Source organism: Halichoerus grypus, chromosome 9, assembly GCF_964656455.1.
Source record: "Halichoerus grypus chromosome 9, mHalGry1.hap1.1, whole genome shotgun sequence".
NCBI lineage: Eukaryota > Metazoa > Chordata > Mammalia > Carnivora > Phocidae > Halichoerus > Halichoerus grypus.
Window position 1 is genome coordinate 112,060,147 of NC_135720.1, and position 12,853 is coordinate 112,072,999.

Genomic DNA, 12,853 nt, shown 5'->3' on the forward strand with positions numbered 1-12,853 from the left:
AAGCAATTCAGGGAGTGATTGCTGAAGGGCGCCTCAAGTCCCGGGAAGCGTACGTGGGTGAGCAGGACGGGGGACTCCGTGCGCAAACTCGCCCTACTGGCACATGCTAGGATGGCAGGCACACCCTGCCCCTCTGCCAGTGGATGCATCTAGAATAGCACAGCCCGGTCAGAAAGACGCGGGTTCAAATGGCAGCTGCCCACCTCCTAGCGGTGTGGGCCTGAGCACGTTCTGTAAGCTTCCGAAGCTTCCTTTCCTCATCTGCACAAGGAAGAGGACTCTAAGCAGGGATCAGTAAAAGGCCAGAAAGCTCTGTGGGTCCCAGTCTATGCCACTGTAGCAGGAAAGCAGCCAAGGCCCCTATGTAAACAAATGGGCATGATGGCTGCATTTGAAAACTTTATTTACAAAAACAGGCAGTGGTTTGGATTTGGCCACAGTTTGCCATTCTTTATCTAAAAACATGTATGTAAAGTTCCTAGCATGATGAGTGCTCAATAAACAGTAACTGCTATTATTAGTGTTGCCGCTGCCTTTATTCAAAGTTAAAAAGAACCGGACAGTTTATCAAGAGCCTGCACATCCATTAACTCCGAAGTCTCCCAGTCGCGTGAAGTAAGAAGAATATTAATATCCCCATTTTCCAAATTAAGAAAGCAGGGCTCAGAAAGATTAAGGAGCTCATCCACGGTTACAGATAAGAAGCTGAGCTAGAATCTGAATCTCTTCTGACTCCAGATCCACGACTGTTTTTCTCACCCGGTTACTGCCCAGTTAGATGTGCGGGACTGACTGAGTCAGGGGGCTGTCTGTGGCGGGCAGCCGTAGGTAACTGTGACATGTGAGCTAAGCCAATCAGCTGGAGATGTTATTTATGCCTCTGGGTAGAGTGGACGCTCACGGGTCGGAAAGCCCTCCGAATTAAGTCAAGATCTAACCATCGTACCGTCGCTCCTGGGACCTAGAGGGTAAGCGAGACTCTGAAGAGCGGAAGCAGTCAGGCTATTTGTTTCTCTCTCTTGGGCCGCAGCTGCAGGGTCATCGCTTAGGCAGCTCGCCTCCTGCCGCAGTACCCTGTCGCTCTCGCCGCCGCGGTGAACATTCATCCTTGGGTTCTGGATCCTGAACTGTCTGCTGGGCCAGAAAAAAAGCCTGGAAGACAGGAATGTGCAGGATTTAGAAAGCTCTCCAGACAGGTTTCCAAGGACTTTAAGGCATGAAAGCCGAGCTGGAGAACTCACAGACGGCTCACATTCTTGTTCGGAGAAGAAATGACATCTTAAACTTATTTCTGTGATTTTATACTGGGAGGAACTGGACTTATTTAAATGGTCTTTACCAAATCACTAACAATGTAAGAATGTTGATCAACTTGTTATTTGAGAATAATTTTAAGCCGTATCCAAAACCAGACATCAAATCCACAATTTTGGCCACAATCATGATCAGTTCTCTAAGTTAAATGGTAGTGCAGTAATTTGGTGGTGTTTAGATCACCAAAAGAGGGGAAGAATCCAACGGGTCAATTAAAGAAAATCTGACCATATATTAAAAATAATCTAGACATATGTGTTCCTGCAACAATTAAGCACTAGGAAATGAAAACTGTCAACAACCATAATGCTCATGTAAGAGTTGAAACAAGAGGTCACCTGCACTAAACACACAAAAAAACAAAATTGGACTTAAGTGCTCAAGTTCCTTTTTATAAGTTCTCTTTCACTTTCTGTACCTTATGCTTAACCCCAGCCCCCACCTCAAAATTACAACAAGACATCACTGGCTAGAAGGCTAACTCTCCCCCAGGCAGGACAGTCATGTAAGGAACCCGTAACAAGCTACCGCCTCGTGCCCGGCATTTGCTCATCAGGCAGAATGGGGAGGGGGGGCTATGTGAGAAGCTTCATACCTTTCTTCCAGGTAATCATGCCCTGCAACCTTTCTATCCTTGGGGGATGCCCAACTATCTGAAATATTCCCGAAGTTCACCCTACTTATTAGCACTTTTAGTTTCTACTGTACTGATTTCCACTTGGTATTCTGGTGGAAGAATCATCTTACGTCACCACCAATTTTTCTGCAAATGGTTGCATGCTAACACCATTTGAGGAAGAAATTCGGTCACTAAGGGCAGGAACACGTAGCATGTAGAGGTTAAAACAGATCTCTAGCGACTGGTAAAGTCAAATAAAACCACCACTGCCCTCAACTTTGATTCAGAAGATGTCAAAATCAGGTCTACAGAACAGGGTTAAGAAAAAGATCCATGGAATTGGAAAGAGCTTATTGCCAACATACTGCCAACATTGGAAAGACCAAAAGGGGGTCTGCTTCTTTAAGCTTAACTGGTTCTGAACGACAATGTTTCACTTAACCTATAGATACGGCTTCTCAACTCTTCACTAGGATTAATGCTTAGTGGCACACACTAAGAAATCACCTAATGCAACATTTCCCAAAGTCTTCTAGGAATTAATTCCTCTATAATCCTAGAAGGACAGAACAAAACTCTCTTAAACTTTGAAACCTAAAAAGTTAACTGACTGACACCAAATTCTTCCACATACACCAGAGCAGCCAGTTTAAACATAATACCACTCCCCTTCCAGGATGAGGCTTTCATTCAACTTTGAATGTGTATTTTCACTGCCAACCATGGTTCAGTTCTGTAACCATCCCCCAAATGGATCGTGGTCCTCAGAACAGATCTAAGGAAAACGAAAAAGAAAAAAGAAAAGCAAAAGCAAGCACTTCAACGATATAGTCTCTATTGCTACAAAACTATCTTTGGCCAAAACGCAGTCCTAAAGGTCATAGCAACACATGATTAAGAAACCAAAGGATTGGGCGCCTGGGTAGCTCAGTCGGTTAAGCGTCTGCCTTCGGCTCAGGTCATGATCCCAGGGTCCTGGGATCAAGTCCCACATCGGGCTCCCTGCTCAACGGGAAGCCTGCTTCTCCCTCTCCCACTCCCCCTGCTTGTGTTCCTGCTCTTGCTGTCTCTGTTGAAAAATAAATAAAACCTTAAAAAAAAAAAAAAAACCCAAAGGATTGTGCTGCCCCTAGCACACTGAACAATAGCTGAAGAGACTGCTTCAGGAAAGGATGAGGAGTCAGAAATATATTAATAATGGAGCTCAGACTATATGGCCATTAAGAAAACTTAACATCTAGCAAGCAGCTCGAACTCCACTTCCACACAGTATATGCAAGCATTTTTATACACTCTAAAAAGCCCCACAAATATATTTTTTATTTCACAGGCCTCCCACGAAGGCTCATATTTTGTTAAGTCATGATTTTGTGGACCTGGAACAGCAAAACCCCTTAGCATCATAATCATAATCTCCCATCTTGGAAAATTTACACACAATCTTTGCTAGTGGAATTATCTTGGAGACATACTGCACCTAAAAACAGACACACTGGTTTCTCCCAAAAACAATCATCTTGAGTATTAATCCAAAATAACCTCTAGTTATAATAAATCTATATATTTTCTTCTTACTTGCAGTTTCCTCTAATCAATTATTTCTGAAGAAAACAAGATAATTACATGGATCACTGTGCCATTAAGTACAATATCTTGCACTGAACTATTCAGATTTTTAAAATCTAGTTGTAATGGGATTAGGGGCAAACAACCCTAACATGAATGTATCTCAAAAGCATAATGCCTTCAGACTGTTAATGGTACAAGGGTTATGATCTTTTATTTATTATTTTAAAAAGATTTTATTTATTCATTTGAGACAGAGAGTATGAGCAGGGAGGGGGCAGAGGAAGAGGGAGAAGCAGACCTCCTGAGCGGGGAGCCCAACATGGGGCTGGATCCCAGGACCCCGAGAAGGGTATGATCTTTTAAAAGGCAGTTACCCTTTTTTTTTTTTTTTTTTTACTTCAGAGTAAGCTGGTGAAGATGAGGTAGGAGGTCACAGAATTTGGTAAATAAACCAGTCTACCCTTCATCTATACTCCATAACCAGATTTAGAAAGTAATTACATCTTTGCCTAACCTTCATGCCAAACAAATCCGTCTTTTCAGTCTGTTCTTATATGAAAACCACATTTCTTTGACTGTTTTAATCACCTATCATGGACTTTGGTCTAGTTCCATTATGCTTTTTTATTTATGCATAGTAATGAGAACTCTACTGTTTTCTATTAAAGGTGAACAGGTTTTCCATTTTGCTTCACACATATTCTCTGATAATACCCAGGATTTCTGGCAATAGGTTAAAAAGGGGTAATAGTGGGGGTGGGGAGAGACAACAGAGATGAAAGATATAATCTAAAATGTCTACATGAGGGGCGCCTGGGTGGCTCAGTCAGTTAAGCGTCAGACTCTTGATTCTGGCTCAGGTCATGATCTCGGGGTCATGGAACAGAGCCATGTGTCGGGCTCCTCACTCAGTGGCGAATCTGCTAGAGATTCTCTCCTCTCCCTCTGCCCGCCACTCTCTCTAAAATAAATAAAATCTTAAAAAAAAAAAAAAAATTAACAAAGCTGTGGTGAAATCTTTGCACATGTTATCTTTGGGCACCTCCCCATTATATCCTTGGAATAAACTCCAAGAAGTAAAACTGATATGGAAAAAGGTAAATAATTTTTAAGTTTTGATAGGTACTGCCAGATTGCCCTCTACAAATACACCAATTCAAAGTCTTTCCAGCAGCACGGAGCATTCATTTTCCAGAACTCTTGCTAACAGTGTTTCAGTTTTATCTTTGCTAATCTGATAAGTGAAATGTGATAACTCATTTTAATGTGGTAAATTAACAAGTCATTTTCACCAAAAATTTTACCTTTGAGAGCCTTAAAAGTTTTGGGTGGGTGGGGAAAAACAACCATGCTGGGTAGGTATTAGGTAATAGTGATTTATTCATATCAAGTTTGTCAGGCTTGACTAGAATCACTGGGTGTTTCCCAGGACTGTTCTCATCTCCCTGGAAGTCTGAGAGAATGAGGTATGATTACAAGACCACTCACTAGATTGAAGCAAAGCAGGTTCTGGCTTTGGCTTCGTTATTAACTAGCCATGTCACCAAAACATTCTTTAAGCTTCAGTATTTTCATCCATAAAAATAGAGGAGAAGGTCTGCCATTACCAAGTTAGACAAACCTTTCTCAAACAGGATGCATGGCAAAGCTCTTAAGACTCATGAGGCACCATACAAAAGGCAAGAGATCTTGGGAGAGCTGTGTCCATCTGCCTATACAACTGCTCAGTATTTATTTAGCTCTCTAAGCATGTCATCATGCTCATCCTCTACTTTTGAATATACTTATGTTCTGACTATTGTCCGGTTCGGATTTCAGCCACCTTTCTCATTTTGATTCAGTGAGCCGATACCCTGTACTGTTTCTGGAATTCTACAAATTATTTTTGGCCTCAGTTGCCTAACTCTTCATTTGCACCTGACCTTCTGTGTCTTTCCATGCCCCCCGCAACTGCCCCAACCCAGAAAAACACCGTATCTTCCTCTTCTATTGCCAAGCTGTCTTTTCTTTTGCTCTTTTACTCCTGCAGAATTCTAAAACACAAAGAATAATCCTGCACTCAGGCAGTCCAGGCTTATTGCTCCTGACAGAAAATACTGAGAAGACAAAAATCACCCAGAATTCCTCTTCCAGACCTCCCTAAGCATAAATACATAGATATATTTCTTTTTATTTTTAAAATTTGAAATTCTGCTGTTTTATGCTGTATTTCTCAACATACCATGATTTTGCCTGTATGTCAACAGTTACACTCATATCATTTTCAATGGTACATACTATTCTATTACATGGTTATAACCAAATTTCGTGTTTTACTGCCTTTTTCCTTTTACATTCGATCTTTACCCATATAGAGTTTGTTTTGTATACAGCACGAGGTATGGATCTACCAAAATTCAAATGGTTAACCAATTAACTGCCTTAATATATTCTGAAGAGTCCATTTTTTCCCATACTGATTTGAGATGTCACCTTTATCAAATACTAACATATAATAAATGCCTGATCTGGTTTTTACACTGTTCCACTGATTCATCTATTTCTGTGCCAATGTCATGTATAATTTCAACAATCTTGCTATCATTTTTCTATGTCCCTTAGCTAGAAGTTCTAAATGGTATTTTTGTCAACAGGGAAATTTTTTCTTCTAATTTTTAAAATTATGTCTTAATTATATTTTTTCTGCAATGAGCAACATGTTTTGTTTAGAATTACTATGATCAGAGTCATAGACCATTACATTTATTATTTTTTTTAAAGATTTTATTTATTTATTTGACAGAGAGAGAGACACAGCGAGAGAGGGAACACAAGCAGAGGGAGTGGGAGAGGGAGAAGCAGGCTTCCCGCTGAGCAGGGAGCCTGATGTGGGGCTCGATCCCAGGACCCTGGGATCATGACCTGAGCCGAAGGCAGACACTTAACGAATGAGCCACCCAGGCGCCCCAGACCATTACATTTAATGGATAGCAACTATACACAGATTCCTTATACCAGTTTCTTACCCAGAATGTAGCTTTGTTTTTAAAGATTTTATTTTTTAAGCAATCTCTACACCCAACATGGGGCTTGAACTCACAACCCTGAGACCCAGAGTCACATGCTCCACTGACTGAGCCAGCCAGGCGCCCATTTGTTCCAACTTTTATTATAGGAAGTAAAAATTCACTTTACCTGAAAAGATTACTGCCATAACTCATTCCAATGAAATCTTAAAAATGTGTGGATAATTGAAAACTATTAATATTCAATTTTGCTGTTATTGTTGAGACAGTGTTTAATCAAATTCTTAATTTCAAAGTAAAACCTAAGTTTACTTCTGCTAGTTTAACACATATGAATACATATGCATTAAAGATAGATTATGCTGTCTAGGTTAATACTGCGGCTATACCAGAAGACTTCTTCTGTGCAGAAAAAGAACTCCTATTACTGCACTTCTTGAATACTGGTCAAGGTTTTTATACATGCCCTTCTTATATACTCTCCCTATGATCCTAAGCAATTAATCCCTAGTAAAGATCAACCCCTTTCCCTTAACTGCTTTATCTTTTGTTTCTATTTCTTTTCAAAGAACTAATGCTATAAAATGTTTTCCCATTTACCATACCATTTCTTAACAAAGTCTCAAATTAAGGGAAGCTATATTTAACCATACCCTATGCCGCCGCCCATATTTGCCAGCAAGTGCTTTGAAACCAGACTGCATAGTTTGGTTCTCAATTCCACCACTTTCCTATGTGAATCTGCGCACATGACTAACTTCTCGGAGACTCAATTTTCTCATCTGTAAATTGATAATATCTATTTAGAAGAGCTATTTTAAGGATCACAAATACTTTAGATCAAGCACAATCTCTGGCATATGGTAAACACTAAAAAAACTGTTAGCTGTTAATATTCATATATTCAAACCTAGCTTCAAGCTTATTAAAAATCATATTCAAAAACATTTTTAAATCTCTGCTTCTTTCTTGCATTATTACCTACCTACCACATCATCCCTTATCTCAATTCCAACAGGCCTCTATCTCTGTGTAGCTGTTATATTTTTTATATTAAGAATAACTACTGGAGGGCACCTGGGTGGCTCAGTCGTTAAGCGTCTGCCTTCGGCTCAGGTCATGATCCCAGGGTGCTGGGATCGAGCTCCGCATCGGGCTCCCTGCTCCGCAGGAAGCCTGCTTCTCCCTCTCCCACTGCCCCTGCTTGTGTTCCCTCTCTCGCCATGTCTCTGTCAAATAAATAAATAAAATCTTAAAAAAAAAAAAAAAAGAATAACTACTGGATTTTGAATATGTCCGTTTGCAGAGGTAATAAAATTCAATTATGATACCACTGTTAACTCTTAATTTCAAACATTTACTGATAACAGACATGTTATTTCTTTAAACCAAACCTGTAATTTTAGAACTAAAAACTACCCAGCTTTCTTTTTTTGAAAGTAGGCTCCATACCCAATGAGGGGCTTGAACTAACAACTCTGAGATCTAGAGTTGTGTGCTCTACTGAGTGAGACAGTCAGGTGCCCCAAAACTACACAGCTTTCTAATGAATGTTTTGTATTAACTAAACACTTTTATCAGTTGGGTTTCTTTCTTTCTTTCTTCTTCTTTAAGATTTTATTTATCTGAGACAGAGAGAGCGCACAAGTGGGGAGGGGGGTCAAAGGGAGAGGGAGAAAGTAGGCTTTCCGCCGAGCAGGGAGCCCGATGCGGAGCTCGATCCCAGGACCTTGAGATCATGACCTGAGCCGAAGGCAGACGCTTAACCAACTGAGCCACCCAGGTGCCCCTAGGTTTCTTTTTTAATCTCTCAAATTCAGAAAGGTTTCTGGTAATCTCTTCAGTTTATCAACAAATCAGTCAACATGTATAGTCAGCATGTATTTACCAAACATCTACCGTGTGCAACACACACAACATTGTGGGCCAGCAATGAGGGACACAAAGGATTGAGCAACAACTTCAGGATTGATCCTAAGCTCCCATGCTGGTTAGGTGGGGATATGGGAAAAATATAAACTAATATATACAGAATGAGTGGTTCTAAAAACACTGGCTCGAGTCTCAGGCCTATCCTCCCACCATAGGCTTACGGTGTGGTCCAGGAGTTTGTAATTTTTTTAAAAAGTCAACTCCTCAGGCAGCTCCCATGTGCATTTAGGTTTGGGGATCATAAGAGAAACATAAAAGTCATAGAGTTCATATGAGAAAATCACCTCTAGGGGCGCCTGGGTGGCTCAGGTGTTAAGCAGCTGCCTTCCGCTCAGGTCATGATCCTGGGGTTCTAGGATTGAGTCCCGCATTGGGCTCCCTGCTCCGCGGGAAGCCTGCTTCTCCCTCTCCCACTCCCCCTGCTTGTGTTCCCTCTCTCGCTCTCTCTCTGTCAAATAAATAAAATAAAAATCTTAGAAAAAAAAAAGGAAATCACCCCTAGCTAGTGTGGTTGGGAAAAGGAAGTCTTCATCAGACAAAAATCTGTGCTGGGCTCTGAAGATAAGATTTTTCGCCCCAATTTTTCATTTTGAAACTTTTCAAATCTCCAGGAAAATGGAAAAATCATTACAATCAGTACACTCATATATACCATTCAGACTTACCAATGATCACCCTGTCTCATTTGTGTGCACTTACACTTCCTCCCTCTCCCCACACATCTTCCAAATCACCTGAGGGTTACAGATAGGCATACTTCCTATCCCTAATACCTCAGTACGCATAGTCTAAGAATTATGACATTCTCCTACAAGACACAACAGTACCATTTTCATCTAAGAAAATGAACAATTCTGTAATCTCAACATATAATCCATAATCAAATTTACTAATTTGGCCTCATATTTTCTCTTATAGCCTTTTTTTGGGATCCATAATCCAATCAAGGCCCATTCCTTGCATTTGGTTGTTCTCTTAATATTACATTTCCCTCCCCCCATTTTAAAAAAATATATATTTATTTGAGAGAGAGAGTACAGACAGGGAAAGGGAGAGAAACAGGAGCCCTGTGCAGGGTGCAGGGCTTGATCTCATGACCGCACGACCCTGAGATCACCACCTGAGTCGAAATGAAGAGTTGGAAGCTCAAATAACTGAGCCCCCCAGGCACCCCTGAAATTGACATTTTAAAAAAGTCTAGGTCAGTTCCAACATCCTGGATCTATTTCCATATAAGTAAAACATTTTCTTGTGTCTAAACAAGAATATGACCTAGATGGCAGTTGTATCCTTCTAAACACATCACATTAGAGGCACATAATGCCAGGTTACCCCACTACAGGGGATAAGTTTGATCACTAGTTAAATGGTGACTCCAGATCTCTCTTCATTGTAGAGAGAGATGTAATACCCTATCTCCCAATAATCTTTCACCCAGTGGTTTTAGCAATCTACTGATGATTCTTGCCTGAATCAGTTATACATTTGGGGCTGCAAAATGATGGCTTTCTAACTGTGTTATTCATCCTACATCTGCTGAATAGCAGTCTTCCATGAAGTAGAACTCTTCCTTTACTCTTCCCTTATTTCTCCTAAGTATCATTATGAACTTAAAGATTTGTTTTAATCTAGGGGTTCCTGGGTGGCACAGTTGGTTAAGTGTCTGCCTTCAGCTCAGGTCATGATACCACAGTCCTGGGATCGAGCCCCGCATCCGGCTCCCTGCTCCGCGGGGGGCCTGCTTCTCCCTCTGCCTGCCGCTCCCCCTGCTTGTGTGCTCACTCGCTCTCTGTCAAATAAAGTCTTAAAAAAAAAAGATTTGTTTTAATCTAATATAATAATCCATTACCATAATTTTCTTTTTAAATTGTGCCCAATTTTTGGTTCAAACTGCCGCAAATATGGCGGGTGGGGTTCCCATCGTCCTGTGTCATTTTAACACAATTCAATTTGCTTTTGAGGCTACTTTCTGGCATAAGATTTCTCTAAGCTCACCTTTTACCATCTCTACCCCAGACCTGGAATCAGCCACTTGTCCCTGAAACCTTTTTTCCTTTTAGTGGGCAATGGCATTCATAAATCAGGATATGAGCACTAGCTGTCCTTATAGCTACTAGGGTGTCATTGCTTCTAGGCCATTTCAATGGACAAAGTTGGGGACTTTTTTTTTTAAACAACTATGAATTTATACTGATATTTTCAACTCAAATTCAACACTATAGTTTTTTCTTAAATTAGTATATCTTTTCCCTCACAATGAAAATCTTGGTTCATAAACTAGTTTGAAAATTATAACATCAATATTATTACTAACAGTAAAAATATACCAAATTTTAAGTGTCTAATGGGGGGGCAGTTCTTTTTGTCCTTAAAGTACATCCCACTAGGGATGTACAATCAGTATGCTATGTTCAATTTATCTTTTCTCTATAGGTATGTAGGTTAGGTTTTTTTTTTTTTTTAAAGATTTTATTTATTTATTTGACAGAGAGACACACAGCGAGAGAGGGAACACAAGCAGGGGGAGTGGGAGAGGGAGAAGCAGGCTCCCTGCTGAGCAGGGAGCCCAATGCGGGGCTCCATCCCAGGACCCTGGGACCATGACCTGAGCCAAAGGCAGACTCTTAACGACTGAGCCACCCAGGCGCCCCAGGTTCATTTCTCTTTATACTTAATATGTAAAACCTTTACATTGTTCAAAAGTTCAGGTATTATGGGGCACCTAGGTGGTTCAGTCAGTTGGGTGTCCAACTCTTAATTTCAGCTCAGGTCCTGGTCTCAAGGTCGTGAGATGAAGCCCCGTGTGGGGCTCCATGCTCAGTGGGGAGTCTGCTTGGGATTCTGTCTCCCTCTCCCTCTGCCTCCCTACCCCAGAATAAATGGATGAATCTTAAAAAAATTAAAAGGGAATGCTCAGAAAAGTATCTTTCCCTTCCCTTTTCCCTCCAATCTTTCCCCCTCTATTCCCTACAGATAACCAGTTTTATTAATTTCTGTTTATCCTTCATGTTTCTCTTTGAAGAAATAAGCATAAAATGCATGCATACGTATAAATTCAAAATTCCTCTTTTTCTTATACAGAAGATGGACCACTGTATCAAATGCTGTCTTTTGCTATTTTTACTTAACAATATATCCTGGAATTCACTACAAAGGAATGATTAGAAACCATCCTCATTCTTTTTATGACTATGTAATACTCCACTCTGTAGATGTTAGTATGTAGAACTTTGATAGAGAAAAGAGGGAAGGGCATGCCAGACAGTGTAGATGGCATATAACAGGCAGGAAAGTAAGAGTGAACAAGGCCTTATTACTATATAAAAGGGGGGTGGGGTGGGAGACCAGTCAGGCTAGAGTGAAAGGTTAATGAAAAAGGATGGCAGGAATCAGGGTCATGATCGTATCATACAACTCCAGGGAACCCTGTGTATACCATCACCTAAGGAGCTGTACAGTGCACAACCTGGATGACTATACACAAAAACCCTGGGGGAAGATAAAGTTGAAAAATAAGATGGAGCCAGCTTATGGAGGCCTTGAATTACAAAAACAGAATTTTGTCTTGTAGCCAAAGTTTTTATATACAGAAGGCTCATGTTCAAAATGCTTGAAGATGAATGCTTCAAGATAAATACAGCCACAGATGGACTGGAATAGTTAAAAGAAGAGGCTATTGGAATTGTCCCAGTGTGAAGATCAACAGGATCTTAACAGGTTAATGGCAAGAAGAGTAGTACTTAAGACATAGTCCTGCCTATGTTCAAAGAGCTTACGATCTAGTTGTTGAGAAAACTCAAAACACAAGAGTTTTATAATACAGAAAAGTAATATTTTGGAATAAGAGACCTTAGCGATTATATTGTCCAGTGGTTCTCAAGTTTAGCTGACAATCAGTATCACCCAGAACTCGTTAAAAACATATTCTTGGGCTCCATTCCCCAGAGATTCTGATTCAGTAAGTTTGGGGCAGGATCTGAGAACGAATTTGTAAGCTCTTCAGGTGATCCTGTGGGCTGGGTATGTTTGAGAACAAATGATTTAGTTTAACTTTTCATTTCATGGACGAGAGACTGATTCACAGCAATATTCTTTCTGAAGAATATTCTAGGAGACTTACAATCTTGGAGTAGAGAGGCCTTTTTAATCGAGACCAAAAACCCAAAAGCTAAAAGAGAAAAGACAAATTTGACTACAAGCCCCCCCCCCCCAAAAAAACCCAAAAACCTTTGTATGGTGAGGGATCCTAGAAAGATAGATTTGAGAAAGTGTGTTTGCAACAGACTACACAGAGCTGTTACCACAATATTCAGTGAGAGCTCAGGAAAATGCATGAAACTAACCTAACAGAAAAATGGGCAAAGGATGGAAACAGAGACATACCCAAAAGAGAGCTGGTGCAGCTATATTTATA

At 40.5% G+C, this 12,853-nt stretch overlaps 1 protein-coding gene across 3 annotated transcripts in view; it reads right to left on the minus strand.

Annotated features, from left to right (window-relative positions):
- Positions 1-12,853, minus strand: part of KCTD20 (potassium channel tetramerization domain containing 20) — a 35,862-nt gene that overhangs the window by 13,285 nt on the left and 9,724 nt on the right. For 2 of the 3 annotated variants that reach the window (XM_036097181.2, XM_036097161.2), the window contains exon 2: positions 947-1,152. In XM_036097181.2, the coding sequence (XP_035953074.1) occupies positions 947-1,106 (160 nt within the window). In that variant the 5' untranslated portion in view covers positions 1,107-1,152. Of the gene's footprint in view, positions 1-946; positions 1,153-12,853 lie in introns of those variants that run through there. The other variant, XM_036097191.2, reaches the window with a different exon arrangement.